Source organism: Saccostrea cucullata, unplaced genomic scaffold (genome assembly GCF_032062105.1).
Source record: "Saccostrea cucullata isolate Sc308-1 unplaced genomic scaffold, CSIRO_AGI_Scuc_v1 ctg497, whole genome shotgun sequence".
Lineage (NCBI taxonomy): Eukaryota > Metazoa > Mollusca > Bivalvia > Ostreida > Ostreidae > Saccostrea > Saccostrea cuccullata.
This window is the reverse complement of record NW_026927325.1, coordinates 1-26,451: the sequence shown is the minus strand read 5'-3', so window position 1 is coordinate 26,451 and position 26,451 is coordinate 1. Positions and strand designations below refer to the sequence as shown.

At 32.9% G+C, this 26,451-nt stretch overlaps 2 protein-coding genes across 2 annotated transcripts; one reads left to right on the top strand and one right to left on the bottom strand.

Moving 5' to 3' along the window:
* Positions 1–22,697, top strand: LOC134274072 (pancreatic triacylglycerol lipase-like). Its single transcript, XM_062756314.1, has 9 exons — positions 1–104; positions 12,243–12,402; positions 12,591–12,753; positions 13,252–13,477; positions 21,130–21,384; positions 21,683–21,916; positions 22,019–22,124; positions 22,251–22,436; positions 22,581–22,697. Exons 1-9 carry the CDS (start codon positions 62–64, stop codon positions 22,654–22,656), a joined length of 1,449 nt encoding a protein of 482 aa, XP_062612298.1. The 5' UTR covers positions 1–61; the 3' UTR covers positions 22,657–22,697.
* LOC134274073 (uncharacterized) lies at positions 22,691–25,910 on the bottom strand. The gene is made up of 3 exons (XM_062756315.1): positions 25,671–25,910; positions 23,932–24,039; positions 22,691–23,179 (listed from the first exon to the last, which is right to left on the bottom strand). The coding sequence occupies exons 1-3, from the start codon at positions 25,815–25,817 to the stop codon at positions 23,030–23,032; spliced, it is 405 nt and encodes a 134-aa protein (XP_062612299.1). The 5' UTR covers positions 25,818–25,910; the 3' UTR covers positions 22,691–23,029.
* Positions 25,911–26,451: the final 541 nt, after the last annotated feature.

Genomic DNA, 26,451 nt, shown 5'->3' with positions numbered 1-26,451 from the left:
GAACTTCTTATCTTATAAGTCTTTACAGATCACGTCGTTGTGTAGGGAAGATCCGTGCATTATGAGGACATTGCTTTTTCTCCTTCTCGTTCATTTGGCAACAGGTTGGTTGCTTATTTTTTCATAACCTTTCATTGATTTTTCATATTAATACATATCTTGTGACTCTTCAACAAATTAATAAAAGTGATTCCGTGAAAGTTTCTCCTTGAACAACATGTAAGGTTGAACAACCTTTTAAGGTCTCTTACCTGTATGGTCAACTAAAGAGTGCCTTATACTTTTAAGCAAGATTTCCCATCACTCGAATAGTTAATAACGAATTTTATCGTGACAATAAAGACAATAACAGTAACATAAATTAATTTGATCATCACTTTGCCCTAATGAACCATGTTCTTGAGGAATTGTCTTGGTATTTTAAGTTGAATCTATCAACCATACATGCACGCATACCGACAATTACTTCCGTGATTATTCTCAATTGAAATAAGCAGATACTGCAATAAATCGTTGAATGATCGTCTCTTGAGCCTCTTCATACATGCAATTACTAAATTTCATAAAATCTCTTTCCTTAATTTTTGTGGGAATCTTCTTGCATCACAAACTACTGAGGGAAACCTAGATAATTAAAAATTCCGGAAATCTGGTGACATGAATACTAATGATTCTCTATCCGCTTCCTGGTTAAAATGTCACAGGAGAGACTGCACAACATCAACGGGATACATTTTATTGTTGACATGAACATTATTGTAACAAATTGATTTCCGATGGTTGCACTTTTATTCGTCTGGTGCTGATCAGTTATAATCGTACTTCACTAGACCGTTCATGCTTTATTCCCACTGTTTCTGTCTGTTACATCCTGATACATATAGTATCTCTCAGAGAAGCAATAAACCTACTTTGATGTTATTATTAATTCTTTTTGCACAAGGTGATTATTTGTCACATTGTCTGATCATTTTACTCGACAACCTTGATAAACAATGACCTTAATAGGTAAAAAGGGTATTTCCCTATATTGGATGCTTAGGTTTTGTAACTCTTTTTTTTTCAAAGATACCGGGTAATGGAACTTTTTTTTAGAAACACCTTCTGCTTGGTGTTTTACAAAGTTGCTTTTAATAACAATACTGATACTGAAGACAGGTACTCTGATATTTATATTAAAACAATGCTTGAGTTCCTCATTAAAGCCATATATGGCGTATTTACAATGAAAATTATTGGACTAAAATTATAAGAACTTATTATTTGTATCATTACTTTATATAAAGATAGAACTTTTCCGTAAATTACAAAATCTAAATCAATTGCGTTATAAAGATATCGCAATTTAATTTGGAACAAAAGATTTAAATAACACATTACAGAGAAGATAAAATCGTATTATTAGATAAAACGAGGTGTTCTCCGTGTTCACAATTGTATGAAAAGCTTTAATTTAAATGTATCAACTATATTTCTATATTTTGTATTTTTCAAAAATATATTTTTTGACCAGTTACGCCATATATGGCTTTAAACATATCTATGCATTCTTTAGAGACCAGGTCTTCAAAAACTGTTGAAATTCCAATGGGAAAGATCCGTGTTACCCTTGTTGGCTGAGCTGTTATTTTTCTTATGAAGAGGGATTTACTTTCTAATACAAAAACCTTCAGTTCGGCATTCGATTTGTTGATTAACATTTTTTCCCCTTCAAATGAAAGACATATTTTTGAGTCATTTTTCTACACCCTTCATTTTTTTTTTTTAAATCTTGACTTATAAAGTCATGGTCAATCATTAACAGCAATTAGTTCATGTTATAGCCTGAGAATCTTTTGATAATATTATTTGAATCTTAGAAATTAGAGAGAGTATATCATAAATCATAATTTTGATGTGCATTTAGACAAGACGCAGAACACCTTTTAAAAACTTTTTTCTTGGTTTAATTCCAAGTTAGGAAAAATAGACCAAGACAAACAAAGAACAAGAATCCCTTGACCAAAAAGACCAAAAAAATGAAAAATAGAGATGTGGTATGATGGAGAGGTGCTTGCCTTCATAAGGTTTGATCTTAACCTACTGATAATTTGAAGATCAAATTTTGAGATCTAAAGTAGACTCTAGTCCATAATCTGCGGACCCTTTGACATTAAAACTTGAAACATAGAAGGATGTCATGAATACAAGATCCATGAGAATATTTGACAACCTATTTCTTTGTTCAAGCTCAAATAATGAAAAACACGCCTAGACCAGAACTTGAGAACCTTTTGACATAAATTTTGATCATGGAGAGATTGTGAAGAGGTTGGGTGCATGCCACCAGATTTGCAGAACCTGTCAATGTCAATCTTTTACATCTAAATAACTTGAGAACCCTGAGGTCTGACATGGGATTTCTAACCTGGAACATAAAAAGACAACATTTTTGACGAACAAATTGATGAAACACGAGTATGAACAGTGCGGTTTAAAGTAATCATTTTGCAAGTTGTATGGTCGATGACCTTATCAGCAAATACAATATCATTAAGTCAAATGCTGGTGAACGTTTTTTTTTCATTGTTTTGAACATATTTTATTGTATAATTTATACAATGGGATTGGTAACAAGTTCTTGCAACTTAAAAAACCTCTCCCTGTAATATATACAATAATTAAATTAGTGATTGCCAAAATAACAATTTAAGGTGTAAAGTTATACATATACAAGATAAATACAAAATATTTCAAGTTAATACAAAATATTTCAAGTTAAGACACTTACTAAAGATTCAGAGTTCTTACAATAAGTAGATCTATAATGATACATGTAAATGATTACAATTATAACAGTTATTTGGGAAAAAAAATATATATATGACAATAATGATAATAAATAATAAACATGGTCACAAGTAAAATTATCGCATCATAAACAAAGAAAGTTGTATAGATATGATTAAATGACAAAGAAACAGAAGAAGAAAAACGGATCAAAATCTACCTGAATCACGAATGAACCTTTGGACACAGTGAAATATTTTGTTATTCACATCAACTGACAATGAATCATTACCAAATAATAAGAGATGGGAGTTGACTATTGCCAAGTGATTATATTGTAAAATATTGTTTAAGAGGCAATTTCTTGGCCGCTCATATTTTTTACATACAAAAAAGAAATGGTATACATCTTCAATTTGTCCACATGAACAGTTAGGAGAGTCAATTATATTTCTTCGATAAAGATCATTATTAAGTACACTACTGTGCCTTAATTTTGTGTGAATTATATTTAAATAGCGTTTCCCATATGAAAAATACGAAGGTGGCTTTGAGGGATGTGAACATATTCTTGTTTTAAATTTACTAATAGAGGTTGTGTCTCTCACGTCTTTAGAAAGGGAATTCCAGGAATTAATTGCAGAGGGTACAAAAGATTTTTTAAAAGTTTCAAGTCTACATTTGGGAATAGAGTAATCTTCTGTGTTTCTTGTATTATATGTAGATTCAATTCCGCGAGTTTTTGGAAATATTTGTTTAAGATAATCGGGTACAACATTGTTGTGTACTTTAAACATAGTGGTTAATTTAGCTGTTCTTCTTCTTGTAATTAGGGGTTCCAATCCTGTCTCTGAATAGAGAATTTCTCTAGAAATAAAAATCGGGAGACCAGTGATGGTTCTTGCTGCAGCTAGCTGGACTTTCTCTAGTTTTTCTATATCGTAAACTGTACAGCCGTCCCAGACAACATAGGCATATTCGAGATGGGGCCTGACAAAAGTTGTATAAATTTTTAAAAGAGTGTTTCGTCCAAGAGTGAATTTGAGCTTTTTCAAAAGACCAAGCTTTTTATAGACAGTACTTTCAACGTTATCTATGTATACAGACCAGCTTAAATCTTAAAGAAAAAAGTAAACCAAGATACTTATGTGAATATTCAAATTCTGACATTGTTGAAATTAAATTTTAGGAAGGTCAAAATCTTTTTTAGTGTAAAGAAAACAGCTTTAGTTTTTAAAGGGTTGAATTTGAGTAACCATTTTTTAGACACTCTAAAAAAAGTTTTACTTGTTGTTTTTAAAATAAGATATTAGATTAAGAAAAACTAGTAATTATTAGTAATCCATTTAGTCAGAATAGCAAGTAAATGACTATCATGGTTAGTAATTGTAAACATAATTAGTAATAAGGATGAATTCATTTACTTATAAAACGATTTACTAAGTATCAATACGTAATAGGAATTATATTACTTAGTAAATGAACTACTCATTTTTAGTAAATTATTATTACTTAATTTAGAGATAATATGCTTTCTATTTACTAGATTTTATGAATTATTACTAAGTAAATGTAATTCTGAAATTAATTAAAATCTAGAATATTATTACTTAAGAGAATACTAAGTAAATGAAATACTTATCATATTTACTAAAATCGGCATTATTTACTAGAAAAACTGCAAGGTATCAACCCTCTGATGAAGGAGATACATGTAACTATGAAAGTATAAAATGTAAGACTAATCACAGTTTCCTAACTGAGCTTTCTGAGTAATCAATTAGATGAGATCTACATGGAATGGTAACAATACTTTCTATTTGTTTTGCCAATTTCTTTGTAATTGTTTTATTATATTTAACAATAAAACATTTAATCCCAGTATTAAAAGCCTTATAAATTGAAAAAGTTGTATCTTTTTAAGGACCATTTTAGAAATGGTTCAAAGTTTCAAATACTTAATACAACACTTTAATTAGTATGACTTTTTTTTCATATGAAGGAATATTTAGAAGAAAGATAACTCCTTCTCACAGACAATTAAAATGGAAGCCAAAATTATATATTACATTTCAAGAATTCAATCCTGATAGTTATTAGACTACCATTTTTAAGTAATTATTTGTATTACAACTGCTTTAAATTCTCCTTGATTCAGTAAATAAATTATTGTTTTAAGTAAATCAATTAAATACAATTTAAACAAGATGTGTTTGTGAAACACTGATCCCCCCCCCCTTATGGCAACATAGCAAAGGTTAAACTTTTCTTATATGCAAATTCAATATATTGGTATTTCTTGATATCTCAAAGGTCAAGGTCAAATGGTCAATGTTAGTGGTATCTAATGAAAGGTCCTGCCACAAAAAAAAATACATATCTGAAATATGAAAGCACTAGCCCCAACCCTTCAGAAGTTATGTCAAGGTTACCAATTTTGAAATGTAGATCAAACTCCAAGGTCAAGGACAATTCACAAAGGGTCAGATTTGGTGGTACCCAAAGAAAGGTCTTGTCACAAGAATGAAATATGTAAAGTATGAATGCACTAACCCTAACCCTTTTAAAGTTAAAGTCAAGGTTTGCTTTTTAAAAGTGGGTCAAACTCCAAGGTCGATGTCAAAGGGTCAAAGTTCTTGGTATCCAATTAATGGTCTTCTCACAGGAATTACATATTTGTAAGTGTGAAAGCCCTATCCCTTATCGTTCAAAAGTAATGGCTAAGGTTAAAGTTTTTTCACATAGATTGAAATCTCCAAAGTCAATGTCAAATGGTCATGGTTGTTGGTATCCCATGAAAGGTCTTTCAACAAAGAATATATATGTGACGTATTAATGTCCTGGTATTTACTGTTAAAGATAAAGTTTGGAATTTGTAAAAGTGGGTCAAACTCCAACGTCAAGGTCAAAAGGTCAAATTGGTGATACTCAAAGAAAGGTCTTGTCAAAAGGAATAGACATGTGAAATATGCAAGTCATAGCTCCGCTAAATCAAAAGATATGGGCAAGGTTAAAGTTTGTGCGGACAAACAGAGAGACAGACAGACGGACACTACAAAAACTATATACCCCCGAAACTTCGTTTACGGGGGCAAAAAAATATAAGCTATATAGTAAATAGTGGTAAAATGTAAGTAAAGACCAAGTAATGTTATTACTTACATACACAAATTTAAGTAAATATAAATTACTAAGTAAAACTTTTTAGTGTGTAAGTAAAACAATTCTTTAAAATACAAAAATCAAGTAAAACATTTGAATTTAGTAATTGACATATATTTCAGTAATTGATTTAAAATTTTAAGTAAATGCTTAGTAATTATCTATTACTTACCTTTGTTATTTCAAGTAAAAAATGACTACTAAGTAAAACTTTTTTAAGAGTGGACCATTCGTCTAAAATATTTAGATCGTGGTTAATGTTATATTCTATACTGGCAACATTTGACGAAGAATTCTGTAGGGAATTGTCATCTGCAAATAATCTACATAGTGACAACATGTTTTTTTCATACTAATTGCTAGGCCAGTATTTACACACTGAATGTCTTCACAAGAAGCACACAGTGGGTGTGACCGGTCGGCAGGGAGGCTTACTCCTTCAAAGCACCTGATCCAAACTCTGATGTTTTATGGGTCATATGTGCCCTGTTCCGGAAATGCATTGTCTGAATGGACTTATATTATATTATGAGCTTGGAAACTATTCATTACGTGTATATACTTATCACTTTTGAGTGGGATAGGGTTGGATAAGGCTGTGCCCTTCATTATACATTCAATTTTTTAAAAGTTGTTTTTAAAAATCTAAATCGTACTATGTATATTATGTGCTCAAGCAAATTCACTTCTTATTCTATGGCATATATTTATTTACTGATCATGGGATTGGTTTATGTTTCTAAATTAATCATGCATTTTAAAAGTTTGTATAATTTTATAAAAAAATGTTTCTTTAAGCCAAGATGTAAGTCTTATGGGAATGCTCAAAAATTTCAGTCTTGATGATGAAAATTAAAAAAAAAACACATTACGAGGCAGTTTTATTCAATTTTTAGCCGAAAGAAAGCTGGGTTAACCATTTTTCAGGTTAAAACTTCAAGTGGCATGAAAAGGCGTCGAGATAATTGCGGACACTATCAAATCCATAGCAAAGCTGTTTGTGTTTAGACAACTTCCTTTGCAAGATGCAGTAAATTACGATGTAACAATGGTTTATCGAATGAGGCACGATTCGGAGCCATTAAATGTACTAATACTGTGGAAATTGTTGACATGGCTGACGTCACTAGAGTTGTGTGACAATTGACAGGAACTGCACAAGCCAGACGGGATGATTTATCAAATCTTCACCTCCGAAGACTGAAATGAACATCAAGATGTGCATTTTTTGCAATGACGTCACTCTTTAAACAACTTTATATTCTTTCTTCGTTTTTTTTCTCTGATTTTTAGATTTTTTTGGTTGTCAGATTTAATTAATCTTTTTTTCTTTAGTGGTGCATACAACATCTCACCCTTTTGTTTTATACTAATTAATTTCTCCTCTGTTTTCGTGGACAAAGATGACAATGGTTATTTCATTTCCTCTCAGAAGATATCTGCATTTTTTATTCGAAGTTGATGAAAGTGGTTGTCAATTATGCATGAATTGAACTCGATGATCTTTTGCAAATATTTTGATCGAGAGTTAGTGGTCATTAATATTTAGCAAAAAGTCGTGTACATCTTTTTTATTGTTTGATTATCTGGTAAATGTTGGGCAACATTTACATTTATATTTTTGGTAGATAAATGTAAATCTCTACGGGTGCATCGATTTTTAGTAAAGAATGAAAATATTTTCTGTACCGCATTTACCAATTAGCGAATTGCGGTTCAGTGCGTCCATCTGATTTTTTTTTTAAATGTTCTCCAAACGGTGTTTAGGAACGCTGATTTTACTTTGTTTTATTCATTTCTACTTCGATACCTTTTTGCCCGCGAGTATTCACGAAAACTACTAGTACTGAACAGGGTGTTATACATGTAAACCCTTTTAAAGGTTAATATGGATGCTATGTAGATCATTTTGCGAGTACAAACGTGCACGTGTTTGCTTGTGCAACGAGTGAAATGACTGATATACTTGATATAGCCGTAACTTTTAATTTTTTGATGAAATACATTGGATTTAGAGTATAAAGATATGGAAATAGACTAGTCAAAATGGCTGGTAAAAATAGCAAAAACATATCTCCATGTTCGTGTTCTTCGCTTTGATTGGTTGAAACAGAAATTTCAATTTAACTTCTTTTCTTTAAAAACTTTGAAATTTTGCACGTGTGCTGAAATCGGATTTGCTAGGAATGTAAGTGGTTGTTACTAATTTCTAACGTGATTTTGAATGAAAAAAAAAACAATATCAGAGTGCATGTTATCAAGTCCCTACATTATATCATCAAAAAATAATCCAAGAATGCACGGATTGCTTTGTCGACCTCCCCAAAATAAATAAAATTTTACGAGTCTATAATACAAATATTTTACCTAATTTAAGGAAGCTGAATGCAATGGAATTAGGAAGCAAATTAATCTTTAAAATTTGGAAATTCAAATTACTACCTTAAAAAGACGTAGAAAGAAATGTAATAAAAAGTTTTATTTTAATTATTTTCACGTAAATAACTCATTACTTATCATCAAATGACGACAAACAAAATTTAATATGTAGTTTGTGGCGATGATAGTCAAACTAATTGAATACATTTTTTGCGTGGTCATAAGTCACAAAAATAAAGCATTATAAAAAATTACCCTCAAAAATTCATTAATGCGCCTGCAATTTGTATTCAATTACACATACTTTGCAAGCACCTGATATATATCATAGGCGCTCCCCATGTAATTCTGTAAATGACGTATGATAAGTATATATAGGTCTACCCCTCTATAACTATAAAATATCCAAGGCCTGCAACTGGGCGCCATTGTGGATTTCGCCTGGGACCTCTGACTGACTTTAAGGGTTTCTGGGGTATACTTGGTTATCAGCATCGGGTACTGTAATTTATTGAAATAAAATATTTGCAAACTTTTATCCAGCACCATTCCGTTGCTTTCTCTTGTTTTCAAACATTTCTCTATTACACCGTCACACTTAGCTGATCTCGGCCGGAATTTTCATTTTCAACAACTCGTACGAAAATAACTTTCGGAAGTTTGACAATATTTAGTGGGGAAAGTACATAGGCGCTTGGTTTCAGGATGGTGTATGTTGTGTATTATGTGTTTTTTGGTTTGTCTGAATACCCTGAAAACTCGCTGAAATTAGCACGTTTTAAAAATGTTGTACAGTATATATACTCTCATAGGCACGTACATGTAGCATCGTTTTTGAAAGTGAGGGGGGGGGGGGCTGCTACATTTTTTTTTCACTTACCTGTAAAAGTTGACGAGCCGAAAAAAAAAACGCTCAAACACGAAAATCCTATTTCGGGGGGGGGGGGGGGGGGGGGGGGGGGGGGGGTAGTGGCCAATTTTTTTCAAAGCCAACTTCCTTTCACTTTCATTTTTTTCCCATAAAATAGTACATTTTCCTTCATATCGCAATACTATGGTAATAAGTGTGTGTGTGTGTGGGGGGGCAACCTACCTTTCAATGCACATTTTCAACAGTAAAGGTACGGTGGGTAAAAATGTTGGGGCGGGCAACCCCCCCCCCCTTGTTGCTACGTGCCTGTCTAGCTCATACGGACTTGTGTAGAGAAAATAAATCAGTTAGAAAAATCAGTATCTTTTAATATTTTTTTATTTTCTCAAAGAGTATCACAGGGGCTTGTGTACAGAAACAAAAAAATGTACCCCAGAGAGAAAAAAAAAACTCCGAGGAATATGACATTTTTAAAACGTGCTAATTTCAGCGAGTTTTCATTTTTATTTAATGAGGGTATTCAGACGAACCAAAAAACACATAATACACAACATACACCATCCTGAAACCAAGCGCCTATGTACTTTCCCCACTAAATATTTCCGACCCTCGAAAAATGTGATGTAATGCAAGAGAAAGCAACTGGTGCTGGATAAAAGTTTGTATTTTATTTCAATGCTACAAATACAATTTGCAATATTTTATAGTATAGAGGGGTAGACCTATATATACTTATCATACGTCATTTACAGAATTACATGGGGAGCGCCTATGATATATATGTAACAAATGTATGAAATTGAATACTGTGCGACCTTCGCCTATACCTACGTGTATACGTGATTAAATAAAAGGATCAATAAAAACCTATCACGTTTCTGTCTCTAACATTTGATAGATTGTATATGCACTGTTAATGCGCTGACCATTGTTTCATACATATGTTTGTTATCCTCTTTGGAAACAGCTCAGTTAGCCAAAATGATTTTTTCGATCATCTTTATGAGTGAAATTTATTGGCACGCTGGTGATAAAATGCATCGATTTATATCTTGGTTTTGTAATTTTAATCAATGGTTAATAAAACCAAATTAGAAAGTAATGTAAAATATGGTACATGTACCACTGTCGTTTTTTTATTGAAGCAGAAAATTAACAGTAACAGCAAAAACCCTTTAACAAAATAAAACTATGTCTCCATAGAAAAAAAAAATATTGCATGCCTTTTCCTCGGCAACCACGTCCATCATTTGAACTTATGACATCCCTAACCCCATCCTTTCACTCACCACCCCCACCCACCCATCCCCCCAAAATGCACAGTTGGTACATGTACGTATGCATTTTGTACACAGCTGTTTTTGCATACATTATTTTGACATTTTACATAAAATTTTCTTCTGTTTCAAATTCAAAATGATAAAAAAAATTTCATTGACAAAAAGGGAAAATCTGGTCTATTAGATCATAATGTATTCTATGGATTGGCTTAATTAAAAACAATTATCCTGCTTCGATTTTCTACTGAACACAATGCATTAGCAAGTCTTAGGAATTTTCAATTATCAATGCGCTGTGTTGTGAATTTGATGCGGTTTTAATAATAATACAAAAACGTCGTAGATATTACGTTATTCTGATAAAAATCCTGACAAAAAGGCTTTTAACATCTGTTCAGTTGTATCTTATGTAAATATTATTTTCCGTTCATCATCAAGCAGAGAAGACTTAATCGTCCAATAGCTGTTAAAATCGTGATTTGCCTAATAACAGGCTATCATGGAGGAGTATTAATGAATGAGTTAATATTTCAGATCACTGTGTTATTGATTGCTTTGAGAAAATTACATGAGAAATAACACTATGCAATGTTTATATTCAATAAATTATTGATACGAACAATTAAAAAAAACTTTAAGTAAGAAACAAGGTTGTTGTTGATGAAGCAAATGCTCTGACATTACTGAAAAATATACGTATGACTCAGAAAATCAACTCTGTCATAGGTATCGGAATCGGGGGTGGGGGGGTGGGGGGGGGGCTTAGCCTCCCCCACTTTAAAAAAAAAATAGACATAATATAAGCATTGAAGAATGGGGCTCACTTTTTTTCGTTAGTTTAGCCCCACACTCACTTTCAATTAGCCAGACCACTTTTAATTTGCTTCCGACGCCTATGTCTATATCATTCAGTAAATCCACTATGATGTATCATTCAAAAAAAAAAACACACTGCGCTGTATCATCCAGAAAATTTACATTGACGTGTCATTCAGAAAACCCATTCTAATGTATCACTGAGAAAAACCACTCTTAGGATAATCCAGAAAGCATTCAGAAATTCAGAAAACCCATTCTTTTATGTAATCTAAAAATCTAATCTTTGATGCATCATTCTGAAAACCCACTCATATATCATCCATAAAAAAATCCTAATTCTGACGTATCATTCAGAAAACGCACTTTGGTGTATTATTTAGAAAATCCACTCATACAGTGTATATCACCCAGAAAACCCATTCTGTCATGTTAATTAGAAAACCCACTCTGATGTATCATTCAGAAAACCCACTCCAGAAAACCCACTCTGATGTATCATTCAGAAAACCCACTCTGATGTATCATTCAGAAAACCCACTCCAGAAAATCCACTCATATTTTTCTTCTAGAAAACCCACTGTTACATACTGAGTAACATCCAGAAAACTCGCTCTGATGTATAATTTAGAAAACCTACTCTGATGTATCATTCAGAAAACCTACTCTGATGTATCATTCAGAAAACCCACTGTTACATATCATCCAGAAAACCACCCTGATGTATGATTTAGAAAACCCACATTTAAATTAATCCAGAAAAACTAGTCTGATGTATCATTTAGAAAACTCAATGTTACAACCTCTAAAACATACTACATGTACTTGTAGAAAATCAGTAAAACAAAACATATCAATGGTCACTGTGGAAAAAAAGGAAACCATTTTCATCGACCCTCTCTTTAATTTCAATGTATTGAATAAATAAAGCAATTTCAATATACATCAATCTTTTTTTTCTTTAGGTTTCATATTAGACAGTCTGAACAGTTTGGACAAACAGGTATGCTTTGGAGATTTGGGGTGTTTTAGCACCGCGCCCCCATTCAGAAGTGTAGAGCGACCAGTTGATTTACTACCTAAAAGTCCAACGGAACAACAGATTAAGTTTTACCTTCATACAAGGTAAAAAGTCGTAAAGAATTAATCTCGTCCCCCTTCTTTATGTTCATTTTCTTTCAACGTTTGAAATTTTTTTATGTATTGTATCATTTGTAGTAATTCATGTACATATCTCTCGAATACCATTGATGATTCAATATACTTGATAAAATTTGCAAATATGCAAATGTGCGGATATTAACAATTTTCAGAGAAAATCCCTCCACTTCCAACGAGGAACAACTACAAGTAGGAGGTGGTCTGGAAAGCACTCATTATTCCGGATCCCGGAAAACTAAAATCCTCATCCACGGATTCACTCACCATGGCCATCGACAATGGCTCCTCAATTTGGCAACAGCTTTATTAAAGAAGGTTGATATTGTTGTTCTTTACTTAACTTTTGAGCTGAACAGTTTCAAATGCACTTATATTGCTTTAAGAGCACTATTTAGAACTCTACCTTGAAACACCAAAATATGCAGTGATGCCATTTTTTTAAAAACATTATTGTGGATGGTGTCATAATTAAAGCTGCAAAATGATTACTCATGTAGAGTTTCATTAAACACAATGCTTGTGCTTAACGCAATACCTGTGCGTGTATTTCAGTATACATGTATGGAAATACGCTGAGTCATCGGCATTAATCTGCACTAAGTCATCATGACGAACCTTTAAGAAAATAATTACAGAGTAATGTTCACAGCAACAGCAAATGAATTCCTTGGCACATGAAATTGCACATGATTTTCTTTGTTAACTGAGTATGATTACATCGTTTTTGCATTACTTTTTATTTTAAATAGATAAATCTGGCTCATCTGAATTTATTTCCAAGCAATTATAAAGTACAAAAATATTTATTTTCAGGAAGATCTGAATGTTATTATCGTGGACTGGGGCCATGGCGCAGGCATCCCATACGCACAAGCCACAGCTAACACCCGAGTGGTTGGTGCCTACACAGCTAAACTGATTCAGGAGTTGTCGGCCGTGGGTCCGTCGCTCGCTGACTTTCACATCATAGGACATAGTTTGGGTGCCCATATCGCAGGATACACAGGGGAACGTTTAAAAACACTGGGACAAATTACAGGTACTTCAAAATTTGTCTTTTCGGTTGGAAATCAAGGGGCTTTAACACCATTATTTTTTAGCTGTACATAATTATCTTACACCTTCAAGCATACGTCTTCGAACACAATCAAACAATTCATCAACTCACTTAAGGTCATACGCAACGTAGTTTGAACTTTATTGGGCTCTTCCCTGGAGTTGAAGAGTTCCACTAAAAGAAGGACCTGTGTGCAATACTTTTAATGTCTATATATGGATTTGTACACCTCTTCTGAAACAAATTTTGATAAAAAAATATCTGGAATTTATGTTTTGTAATATTTGTACATTTTTCTTTAAATAATGCAAAAAATTTTCATAATTTGATATCAACCAAATTTGGCATATAGCATTTATAGGTAAAGGGGAACAAAAATTGACACCTGGTAACACATGTGCTCTTTAAAAATCTTTTTTTACTCCTGGACATCAAGCATCAAACTATTGGTATGATTGTAATCAGCATAGAGTCCTCTACCAAAATTGTGAAATTCATGGCCCTGGGGTCATTTGGTGTTAGGGCGGGGCTAAATAAGTATATAGTGAAAATGCATTATTTCTTTAAAAATCTTCTTCTCTGCTCCTGGGTAAAAAAACTAACTAAGTACATAGTTATGATGGTACCTTGTGTATGTCCTTGTTAGGGCGGGGCTCTAGATTATATAGTGAAAATACATGAATTCTTTGATGATTAAATAAACTAACTAAGTACATAGTTATGATGAGCACATGCCTCTACCAAAATTGTGAATTTTATGGCCCCAGTTGTGACATAAATAAAAATAAAAGATCTTCTTCTCTGCTTCTAGGTATTAAATAAACTAAATTAATAAAATTATTGTTTTTATGGCCCCAGGGTCATAAACGATTATATACTGAAAAATATAAATTGTAATTGAATAAACTTGAATTCATTGATGTTAAAAATTGTGAATTTTATGGGAAACTGGTGTTAGGGCGGGGCTTATATATATACAAAGATTCTTTGACAATCTTCTTCTCTGCTTCTAGGTATTAAATAAACTAACTAAGTATACAGTTATAATGAGCAAGAGTGCCTCTACCAAAATTGTGAATTTTATGGCCCCAGGGTCAGGGGTTCTGGTGTTAGGACAGGGCTCTATTGATTATATACTGAAAATACATGAATTCTTTGAAAATCTTCTTCTCTGCTCATAGGTTTTATATAAACTAACTAAGTACATAGTTATGATGAGCAAGAGTGCCTCTACCAAAATTGTGAATTTTATGGGCCCAGGGTCAGGGGTTCTTGTGTTAGGGCGGCGCTCTTTTGATTATACATGTATAGTGAAAAAACATTAAATCTTTGAATATTTTCTTCTCTGCTTCTGGGTATTAAGCAGATGAACTACCTATATGGTTATGAACAAGGGCCCTAATCTTCAAGAATTGTGAATTTCAAGGCCCCAGGGTAGTTGTACATTCTGAAAATGAATGAATTGTTTGAAATCTGCTCCTTGGTATTAATCAAATATTTTTGAAAAACAAGGATGCCTTTTCAAAAATTGTGCAAAGTGTGGATCTAGGCCTAAGCGTCAAGGGTTCATGTGTGGTAGCGGCACTACTGATTATTGCTGAATATTACTGATTTGTTGAAATGCTTTTTTTGTTCCCCTACTCTGTGTTTAAGTAACCAAACTAAGCAACTGCTAAGTGTATAAATGATCAAAATTGTAAATGCTATAGCATCTGGCTTAAAACATGGAAATTCAATCACTAAAGTTTTTGTTGACCTATAAGGCCCATGGGCCTCTTGTTCTTTAAATAATGCAAAAAAATTTCATGATTTGATATCTTTTCAAGACACCTGGTAACACATGCTGATTTTTTGTCTAAGAACATCTAATGATATTGTAAGTTTAAACTTAGAATATCTTGAAAAAAAATATCAGTAGGTAAGGTACCTTGTGTATGTCCTTAAGATTGAAAAAATTCATGAAATAGGGTGATCTGACACATTTCTATTCCGTTGTGACATAAAAAAATAAAAGATGACTAAATTAATAAAATTATGTTTTCCCTCATAAACGATTACGAAAAATATAAATTGTAATTGACTTGAATTCATTGATGTTAAAGTAATTGGGAAACGTATATTGCTTAATGATGCCTTTGACGTGGCATTTGCAACAGTTTCGTCCATGAAATATTATTAATTATCCTAATTTACATTATTATATACAGTGAAGATGACAGGCTAGACATTTCCTGTTCCGGGCAATAGTATGGATTCCCTATACATGAATGTAACAGTACATTCAAGCATATGTTCAAACATAACAAACGACGGGGAATTGGCGAGAAACAGAGAACTGATGTTAACAGTTTCTTAATTGCATTGTGTTCATTCTAAGAAGTCGACCACTTCATTCCGAATCTTAAATTTTTGTTGGGTTAAAGTACATTAACTGCTGAATGTTGCACTACTTCAGGATAATAATACATGTATACAGTTAAAGTAAACCATTGACTGTTTTTGCAGGATTTCAGTTCCCTAGGACTTTTTCACAAGGCGAAGGCTGGGGAAAAAAGTCCTGATAGAGGAAAACAGGAATCATTCTTAAACCCTGAATATAAACTTTTTAACTGTTTTAATTTACCGATGCCAATTTCGAATCAGGGAAAAGCTCACTTTCTAAAGTGACGAAGATAAGTCAATCTTAATAATTTGTAGAGAATTATTAGTATCCACCTAAACATAGAGACAAGAGACGGTAATCAAGAGTGTCAGTGGTAAATTACTAGTATAAATTAGACGTATAATACATTGTAATAATGACAATTGCAGCGTTATACCGTTCCTAAATTAGAATAATCTTGGATTTGAAGTACACATCTATATTGCTTACCTCTGCTTATTTATTATCGTCAAAGAAAAGCTTATCTAATGCGCCTCCTTTTTAGGTTTTCGAATCCAGCAGTAAAGTACATGTAGTGGGTTGGAAAAAATATATGGTATAAAATATTTGTCTGGCAGAAAATAATTCTAAGCACGAATTACACCATCGGTTTGCTACTCTACATTTTAATTAAAAAAAATTGCTCTGCCTACTTATAGAATCTTTTTTCAAGTGACAGACCAAAAGAGAGGGAATTATCATTGCGTTTGGTTTTACTCAAACTTTGAAACAAATATGAATGATAATGTATTAAATTAGATGTCCATTACAAATTTAAAAAAATCAGGCATTCCTTGATATCGCAATGCCACATTTTCTTCCGAGCTATTTTTCTCTAACATAGAGTAATACTGAAAGTTTCGTGTATACCATTCGAGCAGAAATTGTTTCTAGCCAAAGATTCAAAAACCATAGTTTCATTTTTTTAATGTACCATAATGATAAAGATTTATCTCCCATCTATTTAAGATTTTAATTTTACATTTGGGCATTTTGTAATTTGCAACTTGCAATTTGACTTCTACTTAATTTTGAGATATGACCTTGATTCTATATCAAATTTAATCATCAACAAAATTACTTTAAAAATCCCTATCATGGTTCTACACACAAGTTCTCTGACGGGATGCTACATGTATAGAGTTCGTAATGACAACTTTATGTTTTCTTTCCAAAAAAAAGTTGGAATGTGGATGGGCAGTAATTGTGCTCCTGAATTAGCAGACCCGTTTTCCATTCTTATGAAGCAGAACTTATGTAATATGAATATATGTATATAAAAATATGAGAAGAAAATACGTATTGTGCTCCTCAGCTAGACATTAAATATATATTCACGACATTTAGACCAAGAAGTCATTTCAATTTTTCATTGCTCAGTAAATGTCATCCTTAAAATATAACATCAAAATAATGAAATTCTCGAGATATAACCTAAACATTTTGAATTACCTTAATCCACAGTCCATCTTATTCAAACACTGGATTCTTTCTACTTAACTCTATAAAATGAAGAAACATACAGACAACCTTAGGTTGCTCCAATTTTGTGTCACACAGACAAAGAGACACACTGTCAACCTTTATATACATGAAATTTGTTCACACAAACAAGTTACATGAATCTTGTACATACAACCTTGACAATTACATTGTCAGCTAGCTTTCTAAATTTTGTAACAAAATTAGAAATTTTAAATTCACAGGTACCTAGTTTGAAGTGCCTTTAATTGAAATAAAAGCTTATCTGCTCGCCCTCTTTAATTTGCAGTGGCTTCTACACACTTGGTCGTTATTTGTTGTCGACCAACGTAAATCATCAAACATCAATAACAATTGCTGCAACAAAAGATTCCTCCGTAATAAAGGCATTTAGAGACATCATTAAAACAAAAGAAACGTGTCCTAGGGCCGATTTTCAGAACATACCCCGGGAAAGAATTGAATTTTTTGTAGGAAATTCTCAATAACATGAGACAGAAACCAAAGACATAAAACAAACGCAAATTGCTCAAAAATATTTCAAAAACGCTGTACTTTTCGGTACATTTGCCGTATATAAAGAACATTTTTGAAAAAGGAAGTGGGGTAGCAGGAAATGAAGAGCATTAATCATGATTTCTGTGGAATCGGGTCTACACGTCATGTTGTATAATGCGTTTGAAGTCTCTTTTAACCCTTTGATGAAATACACAAAACTTCGATTAAAACGAAAGAAAATGAACTCAGAGGGAGAAATAAATGAGATCAGAATCGTGACAGTGTCGTCTGTTTAATCCAGCTGAAAATCACCAACTTATATTAATCTGTATCAAGGTCTCATTTTCTTTAGAGGATAGTGTTCTTTTATGTTTTACTCTATTTTATAGATTAAGATACAGACATAGTGCAAACTGGCACGGTGCTTTTGATTTGTAAAAGCAAATTTGTCAAGAGAAGAACTTAGTTGACGAGCCTCTTTTTTTTTTAGCAAGACATAGTAACAATTGCGTTTATAATCATAAGTACCACATTACAGCAATTTAGTATTTTAAAATATACGGATAATAATATTCGGGACGTTATAGTTAAAAAAGTTTTAGCAAACATTAAAATTTTGCCAAGTATATTTTTAGATCAATGCATGTTATTGTCATTTTCAGGGTAATGGCCAAGAAATTTGAGAAACGTGAAATTACCGGGGGTTTTTTCCTGAAGAAATCTCACGTTCATGTAAAATAAACAAACTTTGTAAGAATCCGCTATTTGAAATGACAGCTCGTGACACCAAGCGTCCCTGGAGATTCCATTCTCCTAGCATAATACAATGCGCCCACGAAGTAAAAGATGGAGCAACTGCTAAACAAGCATAGGTCTTTCCGAGTTCATGTCAATATTTGAGACTCGGGATAAGGTGTACCCACGGTCACTTAGAAATAAACAAACCACCCTTCTCAGAAGCCTATACCCTCTATTTACTTAATCTGAAGTTAATCATTTCGTAGCCGCATTCCTATATTTACGGTTGAGTACTGTCTGTATTGAAATTAATTGGCAGGGTCTAGAATACCAATTAAAATCTATTTCTCTTCAAGTAACGAAAACAAACATGTTTATTCTATGTTTAGCTTATATCCATATCAAAAATATCAATTATTTATCGAGACATTAAACAATGTTAAACACGTGACTGGATTGTGAACATGGTCAGTTCAAGGCCAATGGCATCATTTTATAAACATGTAAATTAGAATTTCTAATATATTTTTAATTTGATTAAAAATTATTTGGTCTCAAAAGAGAGGTGTAAAAGATTTACAATACAAAATATTAAAACTGCTGAAAATTTTATGTTCGCGCTCTTTTAAATTGATAACGCAAATTGTTATGTAACGCAAAACGAAACAACGCAAAATGTTTTATTCGCGTATTTTACGTTTTGCGTTTTAACATTGAATTTAAATAGTGATTACATTGATATCCGTTTGAATTTTAATGAAGATTTCTGTGCTCTTCCAATTGATTTCACGGGCCCTAATTTGGTTATGAAACATTATGCAAATGTTTACAACTCACAGTGTAAATACATATGCATTTATTTTTTTTTTCAGATAAGAATATTAGGCGATTATTTTTATAATTTTGCGGACAAGAAAATTTAGTAAAAGCTAAAATATTATGTGATTGGAAGGTCGTGTGTTCGAATCTCTGATTGGAAGGTCGTGTGTTCGAAGCACTGACCTCCATATAAGTCGATAAAAATAGGTAGCATTAGCAAGTGTTCTTTCGTCAACATCTTCGCAAGCCATGTTTCGGTCCGCTTTGCTCTCCACAAAGAGGAATGTGAAGCGGACCGAAACCCCTTGGCTTGGAAAGATGTCCGCCAAGCGCTCGACACTTGTGAAGTGACAGTTGCGGGTCCTTTAAATCTGAGGCCCCTTTACACGGTTGGTGTTGTAACAATAAAGACCCTCGATATTCAATGGCCTTGGGTGCCGTGGAAAAGTCTAATTTCAAATTGAAGCCCTTCACTAGTTTTTGGTGACGTCTCTATATGAGTGAAAAAATTCTCGAAGGGGACGTAAGGGCCATTGAGCAAAGAGGGCGCTTGAGCAAAGCAGCGTAGCTGAAATTGTAATAAATAAATTGAATTTTTTTTTTTGCAATCACCAGATTGAGTGATTTTTTACTTAAAATCCGGTGAGAATTTGAACAAATTCTGACCCTAAAAGATACCTTACACATTATTGAATTGTCTCAATCCACTGTTTAGAGGCCAGAACGAAGACTTGTCACAGGAAGAGTTAAAAATTCTATCCACAAAGCGGACGTTTTGGGGAGCTACGAGATCTCTAGGCAGAGAGATCCGTATACTCCAAAGAGGGCAGAGTAATGCATATAAAATTATATTTTGCATTGATTGTACTGCATTTTAAAGCAAATACTAATAAATGCTTACTTTTATGTTTTATAGTTGTGCATTTTTTTTTCATTATATGTTAAGGTGGATAACTCGATTATTATGTTTGTTCATGGTCCAAATGGATCAATATTTTTTATCTTTAAGAAATCGTATATGTAAGAACCACGATTATTTTCAAAAAAGAAAGGAAAACCTCAATTTCTGTCACTTTCATTTGACCTAAAATTCGGAAAATGAGCTTGTTCAAGGGACAATTCAGTGCATCCTTTAGCTATTAAAATTGCGAAAAAAAAAGTTTTTAAAATAACGATTATGGAATGGTACCTTTTACAACATGAAGGAAAACATTTCCATTAAGCATTTGAACTGTAAACTTTGGTCGTTCATCGTGTTATAACACGGACGGTTGTGCTGAAAAATTGTACAACGCGTGTTTGTACAACCTTCCGTGTTAGTACACTATGAAAGTCCAAAATTAATAAGTGAATTATAGTCACATTTATTGTTTTCAAGGTAAAATTATAAAATATCGTTTTAAGTGTATTCCATGATGCTTGTTTCAATTTTGATTTTCGTTTGTACGGCGTTCAAACTTCAATCTTATCGCAACTCCGTCAATTTTATCAACACAATACATGCTGATCGAATGCGATTTTGTTTTGTCACTTTTGATCATAGAATACTTGGTACTTGTATATTTGGTAACGTCATGTTTGCTCATCAGCACAAAATGGGACATTTGAATTAAGTTAACATATACATTTAATGCATTTTTAATTTGTCATCATTTTTAGCATTATTTATATACAGGTTTAGACCCAGCCGACCCATACTTCCAAGGTACCGATGTACGAGTGAGACTTGACCCGAGTGACGCGGCATTTGTTGACGTCATTCATACCGATGGCTCCAGTATTTTGCAATTAGGATTCGGCGTTATGCAACAAATGGGTCACGTAGATTTCTATCCAAACGGAGGCTCTAACCAGCCCGGGTGTGATTCAGATTTCATAGGAAAACTATCACACACTGTATGGACGGCAGTCACGCAGTTAGATACTTTAGGTATCAAGAAAATATCTAATTTGTATTGATCATGAATGACAAATCTTCCCTTTGAAGAAGATGGCGAAAGCAGTAAGAGAGTCTGAAAAATGGATAAGAAGGAATAAAAAGAATGCCTCTTTAACATTATCTTCTTTTTTAAATCTATAATCATTCCTAACTATTCTTTTATTTGCCTGGAACAAAATAAGTTAGGCACCAAGCAAATCTCTTTGATTTGTTTTTGTCTTAAAAGAGGTAAACTGGTCAAATTCCATTATTTCGTTAAAAAATGAAAAACCGTTAAAAACTGTTTTAGCGGCAGAAGGAGCTGTTGCCTGTAGCCACGAGAGATCATACGTCCTGTATACAGACTCGGTCACCAGTCAGTGTCCCTACACCGCATACCCGTGTACCAGCGGCTCTGAGTACGCAGCTGGCCACTGCTTAACTTGTACCGGAACCGGATGTTCTGAGATGGGATATAACTCAAAGAACTTCTCCGCTAGGGGATCTTTTTATCTGGATACCACAGCTGCAAGCCCATTCTGCGGTAGGTAGATTACTAGTAACTTTTGAGAAGGGAAGAAAATTAGCATGAAAATTTATAATGAATAAGGTAGTACAAATGTATTGCAAAAAGTATTGTTTTTAGAGTTCCATTATCAAATTAACATTACTGGACGAAACAACATGGATGGTGTAATAACCATTGTATTGCAAGGAACCAAAGGCAGAAGTGCAAACATCCCGCTGATGACGTAAGCATATAGAATCTTCCAATGAAGTACAATGTACTAAATGGACTAAGAATGTTACACTGAAAACAAATTTTATATTGTTACTGTATGATCTTAAATGTTACCGTTCCAAAATCAAAAATTCAGGGACAATGAGGTACACACAAAGGGACATATCATCTCAAAGTTTATAAAAGTTCCCAAGGATATCGGCTCCTTGACAAACATTGCCCTTGAGTACGACAAAACCTCCAATTTACTCACGGGCTGGGCATATCCTAACGACTGGCAGTTGATGGGCATGTCAATTTTAAGTGCAGAAGAACAGAAAGTGTAAGTAGCATGAATGCACAGTCTCTATTTTCAAAGACTTGTAAATATAGTATTTCATGCGCATTCATTTCATCATTGAATCTATGGTGAAGCCATTAATATTTGATGTGTTTTTAATGGAGAGCATCATAAAAATCCTTTCAGGTACACGTTCTGTGCATATGGAAAGACATTAACCAGTCACAAACCGGTGGCTCTGGGTCTAACAGGAACTTGCTGATTTCAAGTTCAAACTCACGAAATAAAAAATCTTCTCTCTTATCTTTTTGGTGTTTTTCTTTTTATTACATGTACTCTAAATAACATCTTTAGAATTTCCTGCTGACTTAAATTGTAAGTGCAAGTACCATTTATAATGCAACATAATTCGATACCAGCAGAATGTCTTATGGTACGTAAAATATGTTTTCAGGTGATATTGGAATTTGTATCTTAGTAAATGGTTTTTTTGTTTTTTTTACATACAAATTGATATACAATGCGCTAAGAAAAGAGATACAACGAAGTACAAAGAAATACTATACACTGTGCTTGAATTCAATGGTAAAGGAAAATTGTTTTAAAAATATCATTCATTTTTTTCGTGTGAGCCCTTATGTGCTTTGTGTCGGGCTCGAGCTCCTAGACTCCTGTGTAGTGGTTCCCATACAATCTGGGTGGTAAATTTCTGAGTGAATCCCTGATTGGCAGGCTCTGATAGGGGATCGTCCCATATTAACACATCTTCCACCGACAACTTTTGTCTGAAAATAAAATCACATCATATGTTAGTCCTTCTTTGTTAGTAAAACAAAATACAAAGCAAGACTTTTGTGTCCTCTGCTGTCACTAAAAGATGGGGATATTAATTAATTTGGGTCCATCAGTTCGTCAGTCTGTATAACTGTCTGTGTGGAAGTTTTGTTTTCGGGGTGATGTCTCGAGAAGCCTTTGAGCTTTTGCAATGGTATTGCCTAATTGTTGAGGTCAAAGGTCAAGGTCATAAATTCATTATCTCTAAAGTCTCATTGTCTGTGCGTGAAAAACTTTCGTCTCTGGGTGATTTCACGAAGCCATAGAACTTTTTTTCAATGAAATGTTTAAGCACCACTCCAAATAGCTACTGTTGATTTTGAGGTGCAAAGGTTAATGATTTGAGGGTTAAAGTCAAAAAGTCTGCCTATGCGTAACACTTTCGTTTTCGTGCGATATTTCAAACTCCCCCTAGCATTAAACACTCAAAGGTCAAGGTCAAAAGTATAAATTGCTTATGTATATTCCTGAATTTTTTTTTAGTTTTTCTCTAAGTTTTGCAATAAAGCTTGTAGTCTTGAATTTCTTTAAAATAGTAAAGGCCTCTTGACCTTTTTCTTTCTCCACCTGCAACTTTTTTTCTAGTTTTCAAGCAAATGAACAAATTTTAACATGGGTTTGACAACTTATCATACATTATTTGAAGATGCTGATACTAAGAAAAAAAAGTTTTTATGAGGAAGTTTGATGTAAGAATACATACTGTTTCCACCTCCATGTAACAATTAACGTCCTCGGGAGCCGGTGTGCTTGGAATATACGCCCGAGGAAAGTACCGGGCAAAAGCATTCATATCAAATCCCGCCAAGTCCTGTATATGAAAAAGAAAACATTTTTTTTAAAAAAGGATGAATACATAAAGGCTTTTCTATGGTTCGGGTATGTTGCATATTAATTTTGAAAGAGGATGGGGAGAGGAGACCCTGGGAAACACTCTAATTATTGACTTTGCCTGAAAAATCTTTGACAAGCGAAAGGAGGGGGGTTAAGTTTTCAATTTTTTCACAAGAAAATAATGCCTATCCATATATTTTATACTACATTATAGTAAAAAAATTGTCTTTTGTTTGGAAAACAGTTAGGGATGCTGTTCCCCTGATAATACATACCTGATGAATTGTGATTGGGCATGTCTATTTTATTTTCCAGTGACTTTAAAGAGGTTGGATAGAAATAAGGTCCAGTCGGAATTATGGAAGATTTTTTACAGCAATGTGTGCACCGTTTAAAGTTTAAGAAGAAATGATATAAAAATAGATTCCTAAAACATAAAGAAACTTGGCAATTCTTTGCATGGTGGTTGAATATTATAATATGTTTTATATACGTGAATATAAATCTTTTAGATATACTCGTATATTCCTGATTTCTAAATATTTTTTTGAATTATTTTTCCTTAATGAACTATACATGTACATGTACTTGACAGATCTCTTGGTTAACCATTTTTGTTACGCTAATGTTTTTCATTACTAATTTTTTAAATGATACATTTTTTCATCTATTTAAATCTTATTTTCTGAAATAAAATTTATGGTCACTCAAAGCATACAGTACTTTGAAAATACTCTAAATGTTTCTATTATTAAGTTGAGTTTTTGTGAATTCTTGCAATCTGATGCTTTTCCCACTGAGTTGAATTTCTAAACAATGCTTAAAAATATTAATCAATTTGAAACTCAATAATTGAAAATTATAAACGATTTGATTTTATATTCAATATCTTAGACTAAATGTAAATTTAAAGAGTAAATATTTTTTCTAGGCAAGAAAGTTTTTTAATATTAATATCTTTATAGTGGAACTTTATAAACGACATCTAAAATAAAACAAACACTGTAAAAAAAAAATAACTATTTAATGTCACGAAGAAAACTAGTAGATTCACTGTCCATACAATCACTACCTTAATAGTAGTTTTACCAGATATTGGTATATTTACTAGATAAGATTAGTAAATTTAGAGTTGATGAGTAACTTTCACTAGGTATCTAAGTATCTATACGACCCCCGCTCCACAACTCACTATCTTAACCAGTAAACTGAAAGTTTACTAATCACGACCAACGCGAAACACACTAGTTAAATTCACTAGGTTTTTCTTGTGAAGAATCAATTGAAACAGTTTGAGAAATATTAAGTTCTAGAAAATATTTAAGTTTAATCTAAGTAAAAGTTGCAATAAAAAATATAAACAATGAAAAGTATTTTTAATTCATAATAATAAATGTAGATCATATGTATCTACATATCCTCAAGCAAAATATATTTTAAGATTTTGTTTTAATTTTACCCAGAAATTTTCAGATTTTAAAAATTTTCTCCGACATTTTAAGGTTGTTTTTTTTTAAATTGCGCTGAAATCTAGACTGAATGCCCTGGACTTCATTGAGTTGTTGATGTGAAATCCCATTGTCTCCTAAGTTGTAAAAGAATACTTACATTCAGAGATCTTTTCATCTGTTTGGTTTCTTTCTTTCCCGATACATCGTCAATGTTATTCTCTAATCCAAGAAGATTCCCTATCATTAATGTGAAAATGGTCAAAACAAATATAGTCATGTTTTTCCATTCCATCATGAAAATCATCTTGAAAGTTCTTAGAGATCCCCTCGCTTCTTGAATTACTTTCTCAATTTTCTGCCCTCTCTTTGAAGCCCAAGTGAAGAAAGGCCTTTACCCAGGTACAAAGTTTATTTATAACAGGACTTAATATTCAAGATTATGTTGTTTTGATGTTGTCGAAGTCTGGTGAATTATAATGAAAAACAATAGTCTGTAAGGTATGTAGATTAGCGAAAATTAAGCGTAAGATGTTGGAAGTGATGAGAACGATTAGAAATCAAACCCACGCTAATGATGCGTTATCTCCCTTGTGAATGACTGTTACCCAAGGACGAGATTGCATCTCACCGGTAGAGGGTATTAGAAAAACCAGAAATAGTTACGTTACAAAAGCTGCCTCGATTTGACATGCATTGTTTAAATTAGGTGACGGTTATCAAAAAAACTACAAAGAGACTTTTTTTAAATACATGTAAATTAATGATTCATGCACATGAAACATGAAAGCAAACTGATCGTCTCGCGCACGGTTCAAGGCCGGGATCTTGTTTTCTATATAGTGGAACAATATCAAGTTTCTCGTAAATGAATACTTATTTTTCAAGGTATAGAAATTATGACGGGGAAATTATTTTGATTTATTTCATGATATTTTTCG

Excerpts from the sequence above, each read along its gene's own strand:
- LOC134274072 (XM_062756314.1), top strand. The coding sequence starts at position 62 with ATGAGGACATTGCTTTTTCTCCTTCTCGTTCATTTGGCAACAG. Across the intron at positions 12,403-12,590 it reads AAGTTTTACCTTCATACAAG|AGAAAATCCCTCCACTTCCA; the intron begins GTAAAAAGTCGT and ends AACAATTTTCAG. Across the intron at positions 21,917-22,018 it reads AGCTGCAAGCCCATTCTGCG|AGTTCCATTATCAAATTAAC; the intron begins GTAGGTAGATTA and ends TATTGTTTTTAG.
- LOC134274073 (XM_062756315.1), bottom strand. The coding sequence starts at position 25,817 with ATGATTTTCATGATGGAATGGAAAAACATGACTATATTTGTTTTGACC. Across the intron at positions 24,040-25,670 it reads AGATGAAAAGATCTCTGAAT|GACTTGGCGGGATTTGATAT; the intron begins GTAAGTATTCTT and ends TTTCATATACAG. Across the intron at positions 23,180-23,931 it reads GTTACATGGAGGTGGAAACA|ACAAAAGTTGTCGGTGGAAG; the intron begins GTATGTATTCTT and ends TTTTATTTTCAG.